Genomic DNA, 21842 nt, shown 5'->3' with positions numbered 1-21842 from the left:
ATATTGAGGTAAATTTTTCTTTTGCTTGGTTTACTGTTCTAAATTGTGTCTATCATCAAGAAAATGTTTTCTGGCATGTAGGTGTGGTAGTTATCAACGATTCAACTCTTCCTGTTATCCTGTTGTCACTTTTTTATTTTGACATTTTTTTAAATTGTTGTGAAAAACATGTATCATAAAATTTATCATCTTAACCATTTTCAAAGATACAGTTCAGTAAAGTATATTTACATTCATATATAGCTGTTGTCACTTTTTTTTTGAGACAGGGTCTCTTTTGCTCAGGCTGGACTAAAGTGGCATAATCATTGCTCACTGCAGCCTCGACCTCTTGGGCTCAAGTGTTCCTCCCACCTCAACCTCACAAGCAGCTGGGACTACAGGCTGGTACCACCATGCCTGGCTAATTTTTTTATTTTTTTTTTAGAGACAGGGTCTCCCTGTATTGCCCAGGCTGGTCTTGAATTCCTGGCTCAAGTGATCCTCCCTCCTCAGCCTCTGAAAGTGCTGAGATTTCAGGCATGAGCCCATGTGCCCGGCCTCCTTTCACTTTTAGTACGTCATTTTTTTCTATATCTCAAATCAAGATGATGTTAAAAAAACTGATGGACCTTCTGCTCTCAGCATCATGGTTCTAGGGAATCCTACTGGTATAAATCAACCAAATCTTGCATGAAACATAATTTTTGTTGCACTGCTAGGACCACAGGAACTGAGGGAAATCTCCAAGGGAGAGGTTGTTTTGAGGATTAAACACGTTAGTGTAGAGCACCTAACTGAATAAATAACAGATATTAATAGTGAAAAATGAGAAACAAACTGAGTCCTATAATACAGGAAGCAATTACTGTGATGAATTATTATGCCATTAGTGTTTTGAAAATATTTAATGGGTCAGGTGCGGTGGCTCACGCCTGTAATCCTAGCACTTTGGGAGGCCGAAGTGGGTGTATCACCTGAGGTCAGGAGTTCATGACCATCCTGGCCAACAGGTGAAACCTCATCTCTAATAAAAATATAAAAATTAGCCGGGTGTGGTGGCAGGTGCCTAAAATCTCGGCTACTCAGGAGGCTGAGGCAGGAGAATCTCTTGAACCCAGGGGATCGAGGTTGCAGTGAGCCGAGATTGCACTACTTCACTCCGTCCTGGGCAGCAAGAGCGAAACTCCGTATCCCCCACCCAAAAAAAAGAAAAAAAAATTACCTGGTCATGGTGGTATGCTCCTGTAGTCCTAGCTACTCAGAAGCCTGAGGCAGGGTGGTCACTGGAGCCTAGGAGTTTGAGACTGCAGTGATCTAGATGACATGACTGTAGTCTGTCATGGACAGAGCTAGACCCTGTCTCTAAAAGAAAATCTACATTCTCTACTATAAGCGTGAGAACTGCAAATTGAGCCATGGTGCATGCCTGTAGTCCAGCTACAAAGGCTGACAGCGGTGGGAGGATTAGTTGAGCCAGGGAGCTCAAGACCAGCCCAGGTGTGATACCTTGTGTCAAAACACAAATTTTTTTTTTTTAGTGAATTGATTAGTTCAAGTGGCTCCGGTTTAAAAAAGAAGAAGAAATAATTGGTGTAATTGTGGCTTTTTCATCCTCACCAGAATGTATAATGTGTTGAAAACCTTAGTAAAGGAATTTTCATGTAAATTTCATAAATTTGGCAGATTATTTTGTGTATATTTAGTTTTATCACATTCTATTGCATTTTGAGGGTTTGTGTGTGTGTGTGTGTGTACATATATATGTTACATATTTGTGTGTATATAGTGAGAGAGTAAAAACTTCAAAATACAACCTGGTCAAAGTGAAAAAGTAAAACAATACATTATTTAATATTTCCTGAAAGTATACCTTAAACTGTAATAAGTCATTGAAGCTTGTACCATTCATAGACCAGTGTTTAACGTGGAGGCTTTTTAGTTTTTTCTTATTATTTTAAGATAAGTTTTTTTTTCTGGCTCTATAGCCCAGGCTAGAGTGCAGTGGCAAGATCATAGCTCACTGCAGCCTTCATCTCCAGGGCTCAAGTGATCCTCCCACTTCAGCCTCCCGAGTAGCAGGGAATACAGGCACATGCCATCATGCCCAGCTAATTGTTTTGATTTTTTGTAGAGATGAGGTCTTACTGCCTTGCCTAGGCTGGTCTCAAACTCCTGAGCTCAAGTGATCCTCCTACCTCAGCCTCCTAAATTGCTGAGATTATGGGAATGTGCCACCGTTCCCAGCCCTTTTTAGTATTTAAGTTTAAAAGAATCTAATTTAATTAAGTTTAGAAAATAGGTTGGGGTTTTTTGTTGTTATTTTTAAGAAAATACTTTTTTAAAAATTTAATTTTCTTATTTTAGAATGGAGGAAAAATTACTGTCCCTGACAAAACTTCTCTAGAGTTGCTCTGTCAAGGATGTTCTGGTGATATCAGAAGTGCAATAAACAGCCTCCAGTTTTCTTCTTCAAAAGGTAACTATGGAAGATACAGTCATGTGGCATCACATAGGTGACTGACTTTCTCTTAATTCATTCAATGAAATCAAACATTTTAACTTGTATTTGGTCTATACCTATTTATCCTTCTTATTGAGACAGTGGCTTAAAATTAAATATATACTCATGCATATATACCCTTCTATGAATATGTCGTAGTATATATCCTTGTTTCTGTTTGAGATAGTTTACCTTTCAAAGTTAATTTAGAACGAGATTTCCTGGATAAAAATTTTGCCTCTGCCACTTACCAGTTATATAGTCCTATGCAGGTGACTCTATGTTTCTGTGCCTCTGTTTTCTCACCTTTCATGTGAGCACTTACCTCTTAGGGTCCTATGAAGAATATGTGAGGTGATACTTCCAGAGTGCTTCTTACAGTGCTTGATTCATATTAAGTGCTCAATAAATGGCCAGCCATTAATCAGTTTAATAATACTTTTGAAATTATTATTATTTATTTTGAGACGGAGTCTCACTCTGCCGCCCAGGCTGGAGTGCAGTGGTGTGATCTTGGCTCACTGCAAGCTCTGCCTCCCAGTTTCACGCCATTCTGCCTCAGCCTCCTGAGTAGCTGGGACTACAGGCACCTGCCACTGGGCCCGGCTAATTTTTTTGTATTTTAAATAGAGATGGAGTTTCACTGTTTTAGCCAGGATGGTTGCGATCTCCTAACCTCAAGATCCACCCTCCTCGGCCCCCCAAAGTGCTGGGATTATAGGCATGAGCCACCGTGCCCGGCCTGAAATTATTTTTATAATAATTTATGAGACATGTTTAATAAATTTATTTCCTGTTAATATTGAAACATGTAAATTTATGAGCTATGTTTAATAAATTTCCTGTTAATATGTAAAAAGATGTAGTGAAAAGATAGTTTCACTAATGGCAGTGAGTTACGTTTTTACTGTAATGATCATAGTTTACTGCATAGTCCTCCTTCAGAAGGCATTTAGCAGACTACTTACTTAATGCTTAACATTGACAAATTGACATTAAAGAGTGGGCCAAGAACTATGTTAGCAATTATGTTTTTTTCATTTAATTCTCATATCAACCTAATGAGATACACAGTACTTTGATTCAAATCCAGATCCTTTGCTCTTTCTGCTGTTCGAGGTAGCTTTTAAGTCTTGCACTCTTGAGTTCTAAATAGTAGACTTAAAAATGAAACTTGGGGCAAGCATGGTGACTCATGCCTGAAGCCAAGGTGGGTGGATCACTTGAGCCTAGTAGTTTGAAACAAGCCCGAGCAACATAACAAGACCTTGTCTCTACAAAAAAATTAAGAAAAAAAATTAAAAACCCGAGAAATTTGATCACATGTATATTCATAAATTGGATACTCTCAACATCAGTAGAGAGGTTGTTAAACATACACTGCAGAGCCAGACTGCCTGGATTCCAGTCATTCACTCACTGATGGCCTTGAGCCAATTACTTCACCTCTTTGTATCTCATTTCATTAACTGTCTAATAATAATTGGTCAGGTGCAGTGGCTCTCACCTGTTATCCCAACACTATAGGAGACTGAGGTAGAAGGAAGCTTCAACCTCAAGAGTCTGATACCAGCCCAACATAGCAAAACCTCATCTCTAATTATAAAAATATATATATAGCCAGCATAGTGGTGCATACCTGTAGTCCCGGATACTTGAGAGGCTGAGGTGGGAGGATCACTTGAGCCTGAAGGTTGAGGCTTCAATGAGCTGTGATTGCGCCCCTGTACTCCAGACTGGGTGATAGAGCCAGACCCTGTGTCAAAAAAAAATAAGGCCAGGCATGGTGGGTCACGCCTGTAATCCCAGCACTTGGGGAGGCTAAGTCGGGTGGCTGGGAGGTCGTGACCAGCCTGGCCAACATGGTGAAACTCCATCTCTGCTGAAAATACAAAAATTTAGCCGGGCATATGCCTGTAATCCCAGCTGCTTGGGAGGCTGAAGCAGGAGAATCGCTTGAACCCAGGAGGCAGAGGGTGTGGTGAGCCGAGATCACATCACTGCACTCCAGCCTGGGTAACAGAGTGAGACTCCATCTCAAAAAAAAAAAAAAAAAAAAAAAAAAAAAAAATTCTCCCTTCACCGGGTTGTTATGAAGATTAAATTCAAATGTATCACATGCCAGGAACAGTACCTTGCACATAACACGATGAGAAACCAAGGCAATGTGACAGTACAGGTTGAATATCCTTTATTTGAAATTTTTGGGAATAGAAGGATTGCAGATTTTTTTTTAGATTTTGGAATATTTGCATTATACCAATTGAAAATCCCTCATCTGAAAATCTGAAATACAAAGTGCTCCAATGACCATTGCCTTTGAGCATCTTGTTGGCACTGCAAGTTTCATATTTTGGAGCATTTTGGAGTTTGAATTTTTGGATCACGAATGTCAACCTATGTTGGAGATTGTGCTGTTGTGCATGTAAAAGTTTGAAATCTGCATTATGAAATAACTTGCAGATAACATTTTATTCCATTTTAATGTTTGTAACCCAAAGAGGATTCCGAGTCAGTTAATGTCGTTTGTAATTTTTGTTTATTAGGAAAACATATTTTAATTAGAATATTTAGTGTAACTATATCTGAAGTGTTCTTAGTTTTAATTTTCATATTTTAATTTAAATATTTTCACTTGGGTGTATATTATTCAGGAGAAAACAACTTATGGCCAAGGAAAAAAGGAATGTCTTTAAAATCGGATGCTGTGCTGTCAAAATCAAAACGAAGAAAAAAACCTGATAGGGTTTTTGAAAATCAAGAAGTCCAAGCTATTGGTGGGAAAGATGTTTCTCTGTTTCTCTTCAGAGCTTTGGGGAAAATTCTGTATTGTAAAAGTAAGAAATTTTTACATTTTTAAAATCTGTTGGATATCACGTAGTCTTAAAATGGAAATAAAATGTCACTTCTAAAAATATGTCATGTATTTTGGTTCTGCTCTAAGAGTTAGAGCTAGGTCAGATACTGTTTCCCTAGGCCTAAGACATGGTAGGAAAATAGAATATTTTCTGACCATGAGCAGGATTAAAAGTAAAAACATGCTATTGCAGGCCCTATCCATGTGTGTAAATCTTTATAGTTTGCAGAAGGTAAGAGAGCAGATCATCTAGACTTTTGTGGCAAGTGTTGGTAGCCTAAAGCCCTCTTAATACTGGGCTCCAGCCAACACAGCCTTAGACAAATTACCAGATAGTTTAAGGTTTCTTTCAATCCTCTTGTATTTCTCTAGTTTACAAGCTTTCTGACTCCCCAACCAGAGATGTTTATTGCCTTTTCTGTCTTTTTTGATGACTGCTCCCTCTCAGTTCTTTCACTCCCTATTGCCCATTTTAGTGTCCCAAATAGTCCCTCCTTTTGATAGCAAATGCCTGTATTCAGTCTGATGATCCTGAAGGAAAGAAATTGGGATTTCTAAATGGAAACCTCCATACCATCTGAGGAAAATGGGCATCACTTAGATGGCAGTGAGGACATTCCTCTGTCACTGGATCCTCTTACTTTGAACTTGAGTGACTATTCCCACCTGATTCTTTTCTTTCTCTCCTTTCTTTTCCTCTCCAACATGTGTTCATCATCTCTTGCATTAGCAAATGGAGTTCGTATTCTTTCATGTAGAGAGCAACATCTTCGTACATAGTAGATAAAAGAGTAAAGACCATTGTATTGAGATGAGAGATCAAGGGAAGAAAGCAACCCAAAGCTGGAAAAGGTGAAATGGGAGTGCATTAGGAAGTGGAATATTTTAAGTCTAGAAAAGCCGTAATCTAAGCATCAGAATTCTTAATTTAGTTCTTGCTAATATGGATAAAATAGATGCTTGTTTCCAGTTGTTTTTATTTATTATTTTTGAACAGTTTGCTTAGTATGTTGGTATTGTATGTCTAAAATTTTCAGACTCTTCAAATGACTGGTGCTATATAATTATAAAGAAGGTATTATCTTTAATAATTTCAGCAATTTTTTATAGGAGCATCTTTAACAGAATTAGACTCACCTCGGTTGCCCTCTCATTTATCAGAATATGAACGGGATACATTACTTGTTGAACCTGAGGTAAGTTCTTTAATGACACTTAGTACAGATTACAAAGGATATATTATTTGTGTGCATATATATTTGACCATTGCATTTTTGCCAAATTTAAGTATATATGCTTGTTTTTATAGGAGATAGTAGAAATGTCACACATGCCTGGAGACTTATTTAATTTATATCTTCACCAAAACTACATAGATTTCTTCATGGATATTGATGATATTGTGAGAGCCAGTGAATTTCTAAGTTTTGCAGATATCCTCAGTGGTGACTGGAATGTAAGACCATTTGACTTAAAATGTTTATAAGTATTTCCTTAGAATTAAGAAAAGAAAGTTTACTTTTATCCCTAATTGCCTGACATTATTTTATGTGACTCTTCTTCATAACTATGCTAAAGTTAATGTATCCAACTCAGTGTTTATAATGAAGCTTCAGTAGCAAATCTGATTTTTCTACTGATAATATAGTACCAATTGTTTCTAAAGTTATTTTCTGTGTGTGTGTGTGTGTAGACAGGGTCTCACTAGACCAGCTCAGGCTGGTCTCAAATTCCTGGGCTCAGACGGTCCTTTCGCCTGAGCCTCCCAAAGTGCTGGGTGCTGGGATTACAAGCGTGAACCACCACTCCTGTCTCTAAATTTTCTGGTTTTGTGGTTATGGTTTTTTTTTTTTTTTTTTTTTTGGAGAAGAGGCTCTAGCTATAGCTATGTTACCCAGGCTGGTCTTGAACTACTGGGCTTAGGGGATCCTCTCCTCTCTGCTTTCCAAGTAGCTAGAAATACAGACACACACTACCATGCTCAGCTTATTTTCTTTTTTTTTTTGAGACAGTATCTTACTTTTTTGCCCATGCTGGAGTCCAGTGGTACAAAGTGGTTGCTCACTGCCACCTTGACCTTCTGGGCTCAAGCTATCCTCCAACCTCAGGCACTCCCCCATCCAGTAGCTGGGATTACAGGCAAGCACCACTATCCCTAGCTGGTTTTTGTTTTTTTTTTTTTGGGTAGAGACAGGGTTTCACCATGTTACCCATACTGGTCTCGAACTCCTGAGCTCAAGTGATCTGCCTGCCCTGGCCTCTCAAAGTGCTGGGATTACAGGCGTGAGCCACCATGTGTGGCCCCAGCTTACTTTCAGATTTTAAAATTAATGCATACTCAAAATATGACAACCATTAAAAAGTAGATACAAGAGAAGGAACTGTACATGTTGCTACACTTTCTGCTAGTTTTTAAAATTTATTTCTTTTACATATTTTAAACTATTTACTATAAAATTTGTATTTTGTTCTTAACGTCTTAAAACTGCCCTTACCGGTACAATAGCCACCAACCACATGTAGCTATTTAAATTTACTTAAAAATTCAGTTCCTCAGTCATATAGCCACATCTCCAGTACTTGGTAACTGCATGTGGCTGATGGCTACTTTATTGAACAGCCCAGATACAAAACATTTCCATCATTGCAGGAAGTTCTGTTGGACAACACTGTTTCGATATGCTAATATTTCTGTGTGTTATAAATACTAAAATAAGGCTGGGCTCAGTGGGTCACACCTGTAAACGCAGCACTTAACGAGGCCAAGGCAGGTGGATCACTTGAGCTTACGAGTTTGAGACCAGGTGGGGAAACATGACGAAACCCCATCTCTACAAAAAATGCCAAGAAGATTGCTTGGGTGTAGTGGTCCCAGCTACTCAGGAGGCTGAGGTGGGAGGATGGCTTGAGCCCGGGAGGCAGAGGCTGCAGTGAGTTGAGATCACACCACTGCACTCCAGCCTGGGCAATAGAGCTGGACCTTGTCTCAAAAAATTAAAACATTGAAATAGCAGTAATAAGTAAAATTAGGAAAGACACAGAAAAACCATTTATGATATAGAGCTTCATTACTCAGCAGTTGCATTTGCTTGACGTTTAAAATAATTGTTTCTTTTTTATTTTGAAATTTTCCAACCTATAAATAAATTAAAAGGATAGTACAGTGAACCAGGAGCAGTGATTCCTGCCACTAATTCTGCACTTTGGGAGTCCAAGGCAGGAAGATCACTTGAGGCCAGAAGTTTGAGAACAGCCTGGGAAACACAGCCAGACCGTGTCTCTAGAAGAGATTTTAAAAATTAGCTAGGTATGGTGGCAGGCACCTGTAGTCCTAGCTACTTGGGAGGCTGAGGTGGGAGAATCACTTGAGCCCAGGATTTTGAGGTTACAGTGAGCTGTGATCATGCCACCGCACTCCAGACTGGGCAACAGACCGAGACCCTGTTTTAAATAATAATACAAAATAACGAAAAGAGTATAATTGACTTGTTTGTGACACCAAGGATAAATGCTTGAGGTAGTGGATACCCCATTTACCTTGAGGTAATTATTATGCATTGTATCAAAATAACTCCTGTAACTCATAAATATATACAGCTACTAGGTACCCTCACAAATTAAAAATTGAAAAAAATAATGATAGTTCAGTGAATAGCTGCATATCCTTAACTTTTGTTTGGCAGTTTGCATATTTTGCCACTTTTTCTTAATCTATATATTTACATATTTATTTCTGGCTGAATAATTGGAAAGTGTTAATAATTGTGAACTTCATGGCACTTAAGCAGCATAAGAACAGTGTTCTATTACAACTACCATAGCATTATCATACCCAACTGAAACTAAACTGTAACTAGTTAATATAACTGGCCTCCCAAAGTGCTGGGATTACAGGCGTGAGCCACTGTGCCCGGCTGCGTAGTCATATTTTAGTTTCAATTATATTTTAATTATATTAACTAATTACGTTAACTAATAAGTTATATAATTAACTTTCCAAAGAAAGTTAACACTAATCTAGCAATATATTCTCCCTATTCAGATTTCCTCATTTGCCTGAAAAACGTATTCAAAGTTGTTTCCCCAACCCCTGTGCAAGATCCACTCAGGGTTTACACATTTAATTTGATTGATATGTCCTAGTGGAATTTGCTTTAGATAAATTTATAGTGCTGTTATTTATAAGGCTGTAGTGATGTTGAAGAAAGTAAACACATAGAAACTAAATACGGTTAGTATTTTGTATGTATCGGGAATACCAGTAATGCTCTTTTATAAATCTATTTTCTTTCACATCTTGTCTCATTTGTTAGACATGCTCTTTACTCAGGGAATATAGCACATCTATAGCTACGAGAGGTGTGATACATTCCAACAAAGCCCGAGGATATGCTCATTGCCAAGGAGGAGGATCAAGTTTTCGACCCTTGCACAAACCTCAGTGGTTTCTAATATATAAAAAGGTAAAAAAAAAAAAATTGTATACTTTGAATATGTGAACTTTATAGTATATGAATTATAACTCAAAGCAGTTATTTTCTTTAAAACATAACAAAGGAAAAAATGTGTCATTTTTAATGAAATAGTTGCCAAGGTCCACAATTAGATTCTGAGTTTTTATTAAACATAAAAAGGTTACTCTTAAATGCTTGTACAATTTTTTAAGGGAAAAAAGACCATCAAAATTTGAAAACATATACATATTTTATTAGTTCAGTTTTATTGGAATCAAAGCATAGTTACATTTTATTTTATTTTTTATTTTTTTATTTTTTGAAACGGAGTTTCGCTTTTTTTGCCAAGGCTGGTGTGCAATGGCATGATCTCGGCTCACTGCAACCTCCGCCTCCCAGGTTCAAGCAGTTCTCCTGCCTCAACCTCCCAAGTAGCTGGGATTACAGGCGCCAGCCACCACGCCCGACTAATTTTTTGTATTTTTAGTAGAGACAGGGTTTCACCATGTTGGCCAGGATGGTCTCGATCTCTTGACCTCGTGATCCTGATCCTCCCGCCTCGGCCTCTCAAAGTGCTGGGATTACAAACGTGAGCCACTGTGCCAGGCCATATTTTATTATTTATGTATGTATTTAATTGAGGCAGAGTCGTTCTGTCTCCAGGCTGGAGTGCATCTTGGTGCCATCTTGGCTCATTGTAACCTCTGCCTCCTAGGTTCAAGCAATTCTCTCACCTCAGCCTCCCGAGTAGCTAGGATTACAGGCATGTGCCTCCATGCCCAGCTAAGTTTTGTATTTTTAGTAGAGACGGGGTTTCGCCATGTTGGCCAGGCTCTTCTTGAACTCCTGACCTCAAGTGGTCCACCTGCCTTGGCCGCTCAAAGTGCTAGGATTACAGGCGTGAGCCACTGCGCCCAGCTGCATAGTTAAATTTATTTTCAATTAAAAACAAACTTTAGGGCCAGGCATGGTGGCTCACACCTGTAATCCCAGCACTGTGGAAGGCCAAAACAAGAGGATCACTTGAGCCCAGGAGTTTGAGACCAGCCTGGGCAACATAGTGAGATCCCATATCTACAAGAAAAAAAATTATAAATAAATAAACCCTAGTTCAACCTGAGAATGCTGACTGGAAAATAGAAATCCCTAGTATGTAAAATTTCAGTTAGGCAGGTGGAATAAGTTTTTTTTTGTTTTTTGTTTTTGAGACTGAGCCTTGCTCTGCACCAAGCTGGAGTGCAGTGGCGCAATCTTGGCTTACTGCAACCTCCGCCTCCCAGGTTAAAGCAATTCTTCTGCCTCAGCCTCCCTAGTAACTGGAACTAGAGGTGTGCGCCACCTTACCTAGCTAATTTTTGTATTTTTAGTAGAGACAAGGTTTCAGCATGTTAGCCTGGATGGTCTAGATCTCTTGACCTCGTGATCCACGTGCCTGGGCCCCCCAAAGTGCTGGGATTAGCCCGGCCAGGAGGAATAAGTTTTAAGTTCAAGAGATATGTTGTATAACATTGTGACTATTAATAACAAGGTATCATGTATTTTAAAATCACTGCTGGGTGTGGTGGCTCACGCCTGTAATCCCAGCACTTTGGGAGGCCAAAGTGGGCATATCATAAGGTCAGAAGATCAAGACCATCCTGGCTAACACAGTGAAACCCTGTCTCTACTAAAAATACAAAAATTTAGTCGGACGTGGCAGCGGGCGCCTGTAATCCCAGCTACTCTGGAGGCTGAGGCAGGAGAATGGCGTGAACCCAGGAGGTGGAGCTTGCAGTGAGCTGACATCGAGCCACTGCACTCTAGCCTGGGAGACAGAGCAAGACTCCGTCTCAAAAAGAAAAAAAGAAAGAAAATCACTAAAACAGTAGATTTTAAGTGTTCTCACCACACACACAAAAATATATGTATGTAAGGTAATGCATATGTTAATTGGCTTGATTTAGCCATTCTACCATATATACATATTTCAGAACATCATATTGTATACTATAAATAGAGAGCTTGTCAATTTAAATTAATCAAAGAAAGGAGAGGAAATCTTGGACTTGCCTCTATGTGGACAAGGTATTTACCTAATGTGTTCTTACTCTCCACAGCAAAAAAGGTAGATGATTGAATTATTTAGAGGTAAAAAATGGGTGGCACACAAGTTGAAGACAAAATACACAACAAAGTTTTCAAAATGAATTGCCAATCTTTAAAAATCAGAGTAATGATTAAAAGATACGAATTTCGACTGGGCGCGGTGGCTCACGCCTATAATCCCAGCACTTTTTGGAGGCCAAGGCGGGCAGAACACAAGGTCAGGAGTTCAAGACCAGCCTGACCAACATGGTGAAACCCCATCTCTACTAAAAATACAAAAATTAGCCGGGTGTGATAGTGCGCTCCTGTAATCCCAGCTACTCAGGAGACTGAAGCAGGAGAATCGCGTGAACCCAGGAGGCGGAGGTTGCAGTGAGCCAAGATCATGCCACAGCACTGCACTCCATCCTGGGTGACATAACGAGACTCTGTCTCAGGAAAAAAAAAAAAAGTTAGATATGAATTTCTAGCTTCAGAATTTCTGAAATCTCCTGGTAGGAAAAAAAAAAAAAAAAAAAAAGGCCAGGTGCAGTGGCTAACACCTGTATTCCAAGCACTTTGGAAAGCTGATGTGGAAGGATCACTGGAGCCCAGGAGTTTGAGACCTGCCTGGGCAATATGGTAAAATCCCATCTCTATAAAAAAAACAAACAAACAATTTTCTGGGTGTGGTGGCACACACCAGGAGTTTGAGACCAGCCTGGGCAACATAGTGAGATCCCAAATCTACAGGAAAAAGAAAAACAAAATTTTTTTTTGTTTTTCCTACCTAGTGCCAGCTACTTGGGAGGGTGAATTGGAAGGATTGATTAAGCCTGGGAGGCAGAGTTTGCAGTGAACAATGATTGTGCCACTTCACTCCAGCCTGGGCAACAGAGGGAGACCCCCATCTCTCAAAAAAACAAAAGGAAAGTGAAGTATAACACTGGCTCATATTTCTGCGTGGCAGCAATCACCTTGCCATGTAGCATCTGCCCCTTTGAGATGAGAGTAGTAGGTACCACTGTCCCCAGCTGGTTCATTCACTTATATTGCCTGCTTGAATTCTGTAATATCTGAATTCATGACCCCTGGACTGGGTTGTCTCTGAGATGTCTTCCGGTTCTAAAGTTATACAGCTGAAAATTACCCTATAATTTATTACCTAGGACATTTTTTCCAACAGATTTCTTGGAGAATTTAATCATTTTTAAGCAATTTATATTTCATTGACTTGCTTTGTCTTTTTTTTTTGAGACAGAGTCTCACCCTGTCGCCCAGGCTGGAGTGCTCACTGCAAGCTCTACCTCCCAGGTTCAAGCAATTCTCCTGCCTCAGCCTCCCGAGTAACTGGGACTACAGGCGCATGCCACCTCGCCTGGCTAATTTTTTTTTTTTTTTTTTTTTTGAGACGGAGTCTCGCTCTGTCGCCCAGGCTGGAGTGCAGTGGCCGGATCTCAGCTCATCGCAAGCTCCGCCTCCTGGGTTCACACCATTCTCCTGCCTCAGCCTCCCGAGTAGCTGGGACTACAGGCGCCCGCCACCTCGCCCGGCTAATTTTTTTGTAGTTTTAGTAGAGACGGGGTTTCACTGTGTTAGCCAGTATGGTCTTGATCTCCTGACCTTGTGATCCGCCCGTCTCAGCCTCCCAAAGTGCTGGGATTACAGGCTTGAGCCACCGCGCCCGGCTGGGCTAATTTTTTATATTGTTAGTAGAGACAGAGTTTCACCATGTTAGCCAGGATGGTCTCGATTTCCTGACCTCGTGATCTGTCTGCCTCAGCCTCCCAAAGTGCTGGGATTACAGGTGTGAGCCACCGTGCCCGGCCTGCTTTGTCTTTTATAGCATATATATTAATTTTGCCTTGTAGCTACATATAAATTATCTGAGACTGTTAGCTTCTGGAAGGCAGGGATTGTGCTTTTCTCTTGCTCAGCGTAACATTATGTTGACTACAGAAAAGAAATTATTTCATTAAAAATAATATTTTCATGTAATTTGTGATGTGTATGTGCTCATAAATGATTCCTTTGAGTTTTAAAGTTGGTTTTCTTATACATTCAATGTCTTTTAAAAATTCTTGTTTATCAAATGTGAAATAGTTATGTAGGTAAAATACTCTGTTAGACAATGTTAGAAAAACTATAAAGGACTACTTAAATAAGATATTAAAAGTATATTTGTGGTATATAAACCTACAAGTTAATATAAACTTACTGTGTACGTTTATATAGTAAACTTAGTTTGTCTAGGAATACATATTTTTAATTTCGTTTTTCCTTTCATCTTTTTCTTTTCTATACAGTATCGGGAAAATTGCCTGGCAGCAAAAGCACTTTTTCCTGATTTCTGCCTGCCAGCTTTATGCCTCCAAACTCAGCTATTGCCATACCTTGCTCTACTAACCATTCCAATGAGAAATCAAGGTAATAACATAAGTTTTTCTTTTCTTTTAAGAAGTAGGGTTTTTCATTAATTTATTTTATTTTATTTTATTTTATTTTATTTATTTATTTTTTTTTTTTTTTTGAGACAGAGTCTCGCTCTGTCGCCCAGGCCGGAGTGCAGTGGCCGGATCTTGGCTCACTACAAGCTCCACCTCCCGGGTTCACGCCATTCTCCTGCCTCAGCCTCCCGAGTAGCTGGGACTACAGGCGCCGGCCACCGCGCCCGACTAGTTTTTTGTATTTTTTTTTAGTAAAGACGGGGTTTCACCGTGTTAGCCAGGATGCTCTCGATCTCCTGACCTCGTGATCCGCCCATCTCAGCCTCCCAAAGTGCTGGGATTGCAGGCTTGAGCCCCTGCGCCCGGCCTATTTTATTTTTTTAGATGGAGTCTCGCTTTATCGCCCAGGCTGGAGTGCAGTGGCGTGATCTTGGCTCACTGCAACCTCTGCCTCCTGGGTTCAAGCGATTCTCCTGCCTCAGCCTCTGGAGTAGCTGGGACCACAGGTGCGTGCCCCTACACCTGGCTAATTTTTGTATTTTTAGTAGAGATGGGGTTTCACCATAATAGCCAGGATGGTCTCGATCTCCTGACCTTGTGATCCACCTGCCTCGGCCCCCCAGAGTGCTGGGATTACAGGCGTGAGCCACCGCGCATGGCCAGAACTAGGGTTTTATATCAGTATCTTTTTGTGGGCCAACTTACTGCTATATGCAGTGAGATACTTTTTTTCCTTTTATTTTTTGATCCAGATAATTCTGCATCCTTTATGTTTTTTTTAAAAAAGCATCAAACAGGCCAGCTGCGGTGGCTCATGCCTGTAATCCCAGCACTTTGGAAAGGCAAGACAGGCAGATCCCTGGAGGTTAGGAGTTCGAGACTAGCCTGGCCAACATGGCGAAACTCTGTCTCTACTAAAATTTTTGTAAAAATACAAAAATTAGCCAGGTGCGGTGGCACGCGCTTGTAATCCCAGCTACTCAAGACACTGAGGCAGGAGAATCACTGGAATCCAGGAGGTGGAGGCTGCAGTGAGCCAAGATCGCATACCTGCACTCTAGGCTGGGTGACAAAGTGAAGCCTGTCTCAAAAAAACAAAAAGCATCAAACGATATAGACATATATAAAGGGCTGGACACAGTGGCTTACGCCTGTAATCCTAGCACTTTGGGAGGCCAAGACTGGGAAACTCCATTTCTACTAAAAAAAAAAACAAAAAATTAGCCGGGCGTGGTAGCACGTGTGTGTAATCCCAGCTACTCGGGAGGCTGAGGCAGGAGAATCTTGAACCTGGGAGGCAGAGGTTGCAGTGAGTCGAGATTGGGCCATTGCACTCCAGCCTGGGCGACAGAGCGAGACTCTGTCTCAAAAAAAAAAAGAACTTTCTAAAGTAAAAATTGAAAGTACTTCCCCTACAACCACAGGTTGCTTTGACATTGCTTTGACAGATTAATGTAAACTCTTCCAGATACTCTTCTGTGAATGTAGAGACATGCAGAATGAGGCAAGCTTTCATTTGCTTATATCACTTACCGTGGATAGCCTTTAATATCTTATAAGTTAATGTCAGAGCAGTAATGCTAAAGTGTATTGAAATCTAACTCATTTTTTCCAAATTTATAAACATTTTATTTAACCTTATGATGTGTATTTTGGTTGATTTCAGTATTACAAAAATGCCTATTAATAGTATATTTTCATTATGTTTCTATGTTATGAAATTATTATGCTACAAACATTACTATGCCTGTGGCAGTATACACCTGGATACGTTTTGAAAATGTTGTGCATTCATAGGCAAAAATGGGATAATTTTTGGGCAGTGGTCGTGATAAATCTGTTGATCAGAATCCAGAGATTTCCCTTCTCCTTGCCAATTGCTTTAAGAGTACACTAGTTTTTGGCTGGGTGCGGTGGCTCACGCCTGTGATCCCAGCACTTTGGGAGGCTGAGATGGGCAGATCACGAGGTCAGGAGATCGAGACCATCCTGGCTAACACGGTGAAACCCCATCTCTAGTAAAAATACAAAATAAATAAATAAATAAAATTAGCTGGGCCTGGTGGCAGGCGCCTGTAGTCCTAGTCCCAGCTGCTTGGGAGGCTGAGGTAGGAGAATGGCGTGAACCTGGGAGGCAGAGCTTGCAGTGAGCGAAGATCGCGCGACAGAACGAGTCTCCAGCTTGGAAAAAAAAAAAGAAAGAAAGAAACAAAAGATTACAGTAGTTTTTAAACTTTTTATTATTTTTTTTTGAGACGGAGTTTCACTCTTGTTGCCGAGGCTGGAGTACAATGGCATGATCTCGACTTACCGCAACCTCCGCCTCCCAGGTTCAAGTGATTCTTCTGCCTCAGCCTCCAAAGTAGCTGGGATTACAGGCATGTGCCACAACACCTGGCTAATTTTTTTTGTATTTTTAGTAGAGGTGGGGTGTCACCATGTTGGCCAGGCTGGTCTCAAACTCCTGGCCTTAAGTGATCTGCCCACCTCAGACTCCCAAAGTGCAGAATTACAGGCGTGAGCCACCACACCCGACTACTAGTTTTTAAACTTTATTTTGAAATTTTAGGCCGGGCGTGGTGGCTCACGCCTATAATCCCAGCACTTTGGGAGGCCAAGGCAGGTAGATCCGAAGTCAGGAGATCGGGACCATCCTGGTTAACACGGTGAAACCCCGTCTCTACTAAAAATATAAAAAATTAGCTGGGCGTGGTGGCGGGTGCCTGTAGTCCCAGCTACTTGAGAGGCTGAGAATGGCAAGAACCCAGAAAGCGGAGCTTGCAGTGAGCCGAGATGGCGCCACTGCACTCCAGCCTGGGCAACAGGGCGAGACTCCATCTCAAAAAAAAAAAAAAAAAAAAAATTATTTTAAACGTAAAGATGCAAGAATAGTACAAAAAAATTCTTGTATATCCTTCACTAAGTTTCCTCATTGTTACTACCATATTTGCCTAATTATATTCTCTCTCTTTATAAGCATGCACATATATGTATTATTTTGCTAAACTAGTTTTGAGTAAATTGCAGGCATGATATCCCATTATTCTTAAAAACTTAAGTCTGCCCTTGCTAAAAACAAGGACATTTTCCTGCATAACCACAGTATGCACATCGAATCAGGAAATTAGCATTAATACCATTTATTTTATAGTCCCCATTCAAATTTTGCCAGTTGTCCTAATAATGTCCTTTTTTAATTATTATTTTTAATTAATAGAGACGGGATCTCGCTATGTTGACCAGGTTGGTCTTGAACTCCTGACCTCAAGCAATCCTCTGGCCTCATCCTCCCAAAGTGCTAGGATTATAGGCACAGGCCACTGCACCCAGCCTTAATAATATCCTTTGTAAAATGATAACTCCCCATTTCTTGTCCAGAATCCAGTGAAAGATAACCTTGTGCATTTAGTGATTCAGTTTCCATGTGTTTTTAGTCTCCCTTCATCTGAACAGGTTTTTTAGTCTTTCTTTGTCCATGACATTTTAGAGGCATATAGGACAGTTACGGTGTATACTATCCCTCAATTTGGATTTGTCTGGTGATTCCTCATGACTGGATTCAGGATATGTATTTTTTTGGCAGAAATACCACAGAAGTGATCTTAAAAAAAGTGGCAAGGAGAAGAAAGGTATCTGGATTCTGACCAACAGATTCATCATGTCCACTGCATAAACGTTATTTTTGCCTATGAATACACAACATTTTAAACACTTTAAGTATCAATACTCACAAAAGCTGTAAGATAAAACACTTCATTGTATCAAAGTAGATATTTACTCTTTAATCCTTTCTTCTGATCACTGATAAGGTCAACTCTGTTTAAAATTTCTGTGCCAGGCATGGCGGCTCATGCCTATAATCCCAGCACTTTGGGTGGCCAAGGTGGGAAGATCGCTTGAGCCCAGGAGTTTGAGACCAGCTTAGGCAACACAGTGATACCTTCTCTCTACAAAAAAATTTAAAAATTAGCTGGGTGTGGTGGCTTGCACCTGTAGTCCCAGCTACTCGGGGGGCTGGAGTAGGGAATCACTTGCGCCCGGGAAGTGAAGGGTGTAGTGAGCTGTGATCACCCCACTGCACTCTAGCCTGTCTAGCTTGGGTGACAGGGCGAGACCCTCTCCAAAAAAATAAAATAAAATAAAATGTCTGAGATGTTTTGGTAAGTTATATGGTATATTACTAATATTTTTAATATGACACAAATTCTGTTTTCTCTTTTGAAGATTAGCACCACAGACAGGTGATCATTAATGAAATATGGCCCTTAAAATACACATTACAAAAGAGAAACTGATGGTAAAATTGCTGGTGAAGTTAACTTTTATCATTTATCCACTAATTAAAAATTCTGATTTGAGGATCACAACTCTAAGCTGGTCGTATCAAAGAGCCATTTTTTAAAGATCCTGATTATAGGCAGCAAAAGCAAAAATAAACAAATAGGATTACCTCAAAACTGGAAAACCTTTGCACAGCAAAGGAAACAACAGAATGAAGAGCCAACCTACATAGTGGGAGAAAATATTTGTAAATTATACATCTGATTGGGGTTAATAATCAAAATATATAAGGAACTCAAAGAATGCAATAGTAAGAAAACAACCCAATTAAAAAACAGGCAATTCCAGCCTGGGCAACATGATGAAACCCTGTCTCTACAAAAAAAATATAAAATTGGCCAGGCGCGGTGGCTCACGCCTGTAACCCCAGCGCTTTGGTCGGCCGAGGTGGGTGGATCGCCTGAGATCAGGAGATCGAGACCAGCCTGGCCAACATGGCAAAACCCCACCTGTACTGAAAATACAAAAAATTAGCTGAGCGCAGTGGCAGGCGTCTGTAATCCCAGCTACTCAGGAGGCTAAGGCAGGAGAATTGCTTGAACCTGGGAGGCGGAGGTTTCTGTGAGCCAAGATTGCGCCATTGCACTGCAGCCTGGGCAACAAGAGCAAAATTCTGTTTCAAAAAAAAAAAAATAGATAAAAATAGCCGGGTGTAGTGGCACACACCTGTAGTCCCAGCTACTTGGAGGCTGAGGTGGGCGGATGGTTTGAGCCTGGAAAGGGAAGGTTGCAGTGAGCCGAGATCATGCTACTACATTCCAGCCTGGGGCACAGAGTGAGATGCTGTCTTAGAAGGCAAAGGACGGGATAGACATTTCTTAAAAGAAGACATACAGATGGCCAATAGGTATATGAAAAACTGCTTAACATTAAGACTTAACACTAATGATCAGGGAAACACTTTAAAACCACAATGAGATTTCATATTACACCAGTTAGAATGGCTGTTATCAAAAAGACAAATGATAACAAGTGTTGGCCAGGGTGTGGCGAAAAGGGAATCCTTACCGAGTTAGTAAGAATGTAAATTAGCACAGCTGTTTTGAGGAACAGTATGGAGATTCCTTAAAAAACTGAAAATAGGCTGGGCGCGGTGGCTCACGCCTATAATCCCAGCACTTTGGGAGGCCAAGGCAGGCGGATCACGAGGTCAGGAGTTTGAGAGCAGCCTGGCAACATAGTGAAACCCGGTCTCTACTGAAAGTACAAAACAAAACAAAAAAACAACTAAAAATAGGCTGGGCATGGTGACTCACACCTGTAATCCCAGCACTTTGGGAGGCCAAGTTGGGCAGATCACCTGAGGTCAGGAGTTCGAGACTAGCTTGACAAACATGGTGAAGCCCTGCCTCTACTAAAAATACAAAAATTAGCCGGGCATGGTGGTGCATGCCTGTAATCCCAGCTACTTGGGAGGCTGAGGCAGGAGAATCGCTTGAACCTGGGAGGCAGAGGTTGTGGTGAGCCAAGATCACGCCATTGCAGTCCAGCCTGGCAACAAGAGCAAAACTCTTGTCTCAAAAAACAAACCCTAAAAATAGAACTACCATATGATCCAGCAATCCCACTACTGGACATATATCCAAAGAATATGAAGTCGAGGCCAGGCGCAGTGGCTCATGCCCATAATCCCAGCACTTTGGGAGGCGAGGCAGGCAGATCACTTGAGGCCAGGAGTTTGAGACCAGCCTGGCAAACGTGGTGAGACCCCGTCTCTACCAGAAATATAAAAAATTAGCCAGGTGTGGTGGTACACTCCTGTAGTCCCAGCTACTCTGGAGGCTGAGGCAGAAGAATTGCTTGAATCCAGGTGTTGGAGGTTATAACAGTGAGCTGAGATCATGTCACTGCACTCCAGCCTAGGTGACAGAGCCAGACTCCGTCTCAAAAAAAAAAAAAAAAATGAAGTCAATATGTTGAAGAGATATCTGCCCTCCCTCCCATGTTTTATTGCAGCATTATTCACAATAACTAAGGTATGGAGTCAGTCTAATTGTCCATTGGATGAAGAAAATGTGGTATATATACACAATGGAATATTATTTGGCCATAAAAAAGAACAAAATTTTGTCATTTGCAATAACATGGATGAACATGGAAGACCTTATCTGAAATGAAATAAGCCAGGCACAGAAAGACAACTATTGCATATTCTCACTTATATAGGAGCTAAAAAAGTTGATCTCATAGTAGTAGTGCACACAATGGGATTACCATGGCTTGGGTGATAGGGGAGATGTTGATCAAAGAATACAAAATTTTGTTACGTAGGAGGAATAAATTCAAGAGTTCTGTTTTACAACATGGTGACTATAATTAGTAGTATTTTGTGTGTGTGTTGGGGGGAGGGGGTTGTTTCTTTTTTTGAGTCAGAGTATCACTCTTGTCACCCAGGCTGGATTGTGGTGGTGTGATCACGGCTCACTGCAGCCTAAACCTCCTTGGCCCAAGTGATCCTCCCACCTCAGCCTCCTGAGTAGGTGGTAATCACAGGTGCACACCACCACACTTGGCTAATTTTTGTATTTTTTTTTCTAAAGATGGGGTTTTGCCGTGTTGCACAGGCTGGTCTTGAACTCCTGGATTCAAGCAATCCTCCCACCTCAGCCTCCCAAAGTGCTGGGACTACAGGTGTGAGCTACCACACCCAACCAATATATTGTATTCTTGAAAAATGCTGAGAGTGAATGTAAAGTGTCTTTGCCACAAAAATAATAACTCTGTGAGGTAATATATATGTTAATTAGCTATAGTTCGTCATTCTACAGTGTATGTATTAATATGTTGCCCACAGTAAATATATACAATTTTGTTTGTTAATTAAAATAACTCTGATTGTAGTAGCTTTTTTTTTTTTTTTTGAGATGGAGTCTTGCTGTATCTCCTAGGCTGGAGTGCAGTGGCACCATGTTGGCTCACTGCAACCTCTCTGCTTCCCGGGTTCAAGTGATTCTCCTACCTCAGCCTCCTGAGTAGCTTGGATTACAGGCACACACCACCACACCCAGCTAATTTTTGTATTTTTAGTAAAGATGGGGTTTTACTGTGTTGGCCAGGCTGGTCTCAAACTCCTGACCTCAGGTGATCCGCCTGCTTCAGCCTGTGTAGTAGAATTTTTAACAGGTAAGTATCCAAAGGTCCTCATAGTGTTAGATGTGCAAACTTTAAAAAGTTTATAAAAGTTAGTAAAAGTAAGA

At 40.6% G+C, this 21842-nt stretch overlaps 1 protein-coding gene across 10 annotated transcripts in view; it reads left to right on the top strand.

The window, feature by feature from the left end:
* RAD17 (RAD17 checkpoint clamp loader component) overlaps nucleotides 1-21842 on the top strand; it is a 45393-nt gene that overhangs the window by 16506 nt on the left and 7045 nt on the right. For all 10 annotated transcript variants that reach the window (XM_038010453.2, XM_038010451.2, XM_038010454.2 and 7 more), the window contains 6 exons: nucleotides 2347-2458; nucleotides 5137-5319; nucleotides 6450-6535; nucleotides 6649-6795; nucleotides 9653-9802; nucleotides 14164-14284. In XM_038010453.2, the coding sequence (XP_037866381.2) occupies nucleotides 2347-2458; nucleotides 5137-5319; nucleotides 6450-6535; nucleotides 6649-6795; nucleotides 9653-9802; nucleotides 14164-14284 (799 nt within the window). The remainder of the gene's footprint in view (nucleotides 1-2346; nucleotides 2459-5136; nucleotides 5320-6449; nucleotides 6536-6648; nucleotides 6796-9652; nucleotides 9803-14163; nucleotides 14285-21842) is intronic.

The sequence above is a fragment of the Chlorocebus sabaeus genome, chromosome 4 (assembly GCF_047675955.1).
Source record: "Chlorocebus sabaeus isolate Y175 chromosome 4, mChlSab1.0.hap1, whole genome shotgun sequence".
Taxonomy (NCBI): domain Eukaryota; kingdom Metazoa; phylum Chordata; class Mammalia; order Primates; family Cercopithecidae; genus Chlorocebus; species Chlorocebus sabaeus.
The sequence above is the reverse complement of the archived record's forward strand: the minus strand, read 5'-3'. Positions and strand labels throughout refer to the sequence as shown.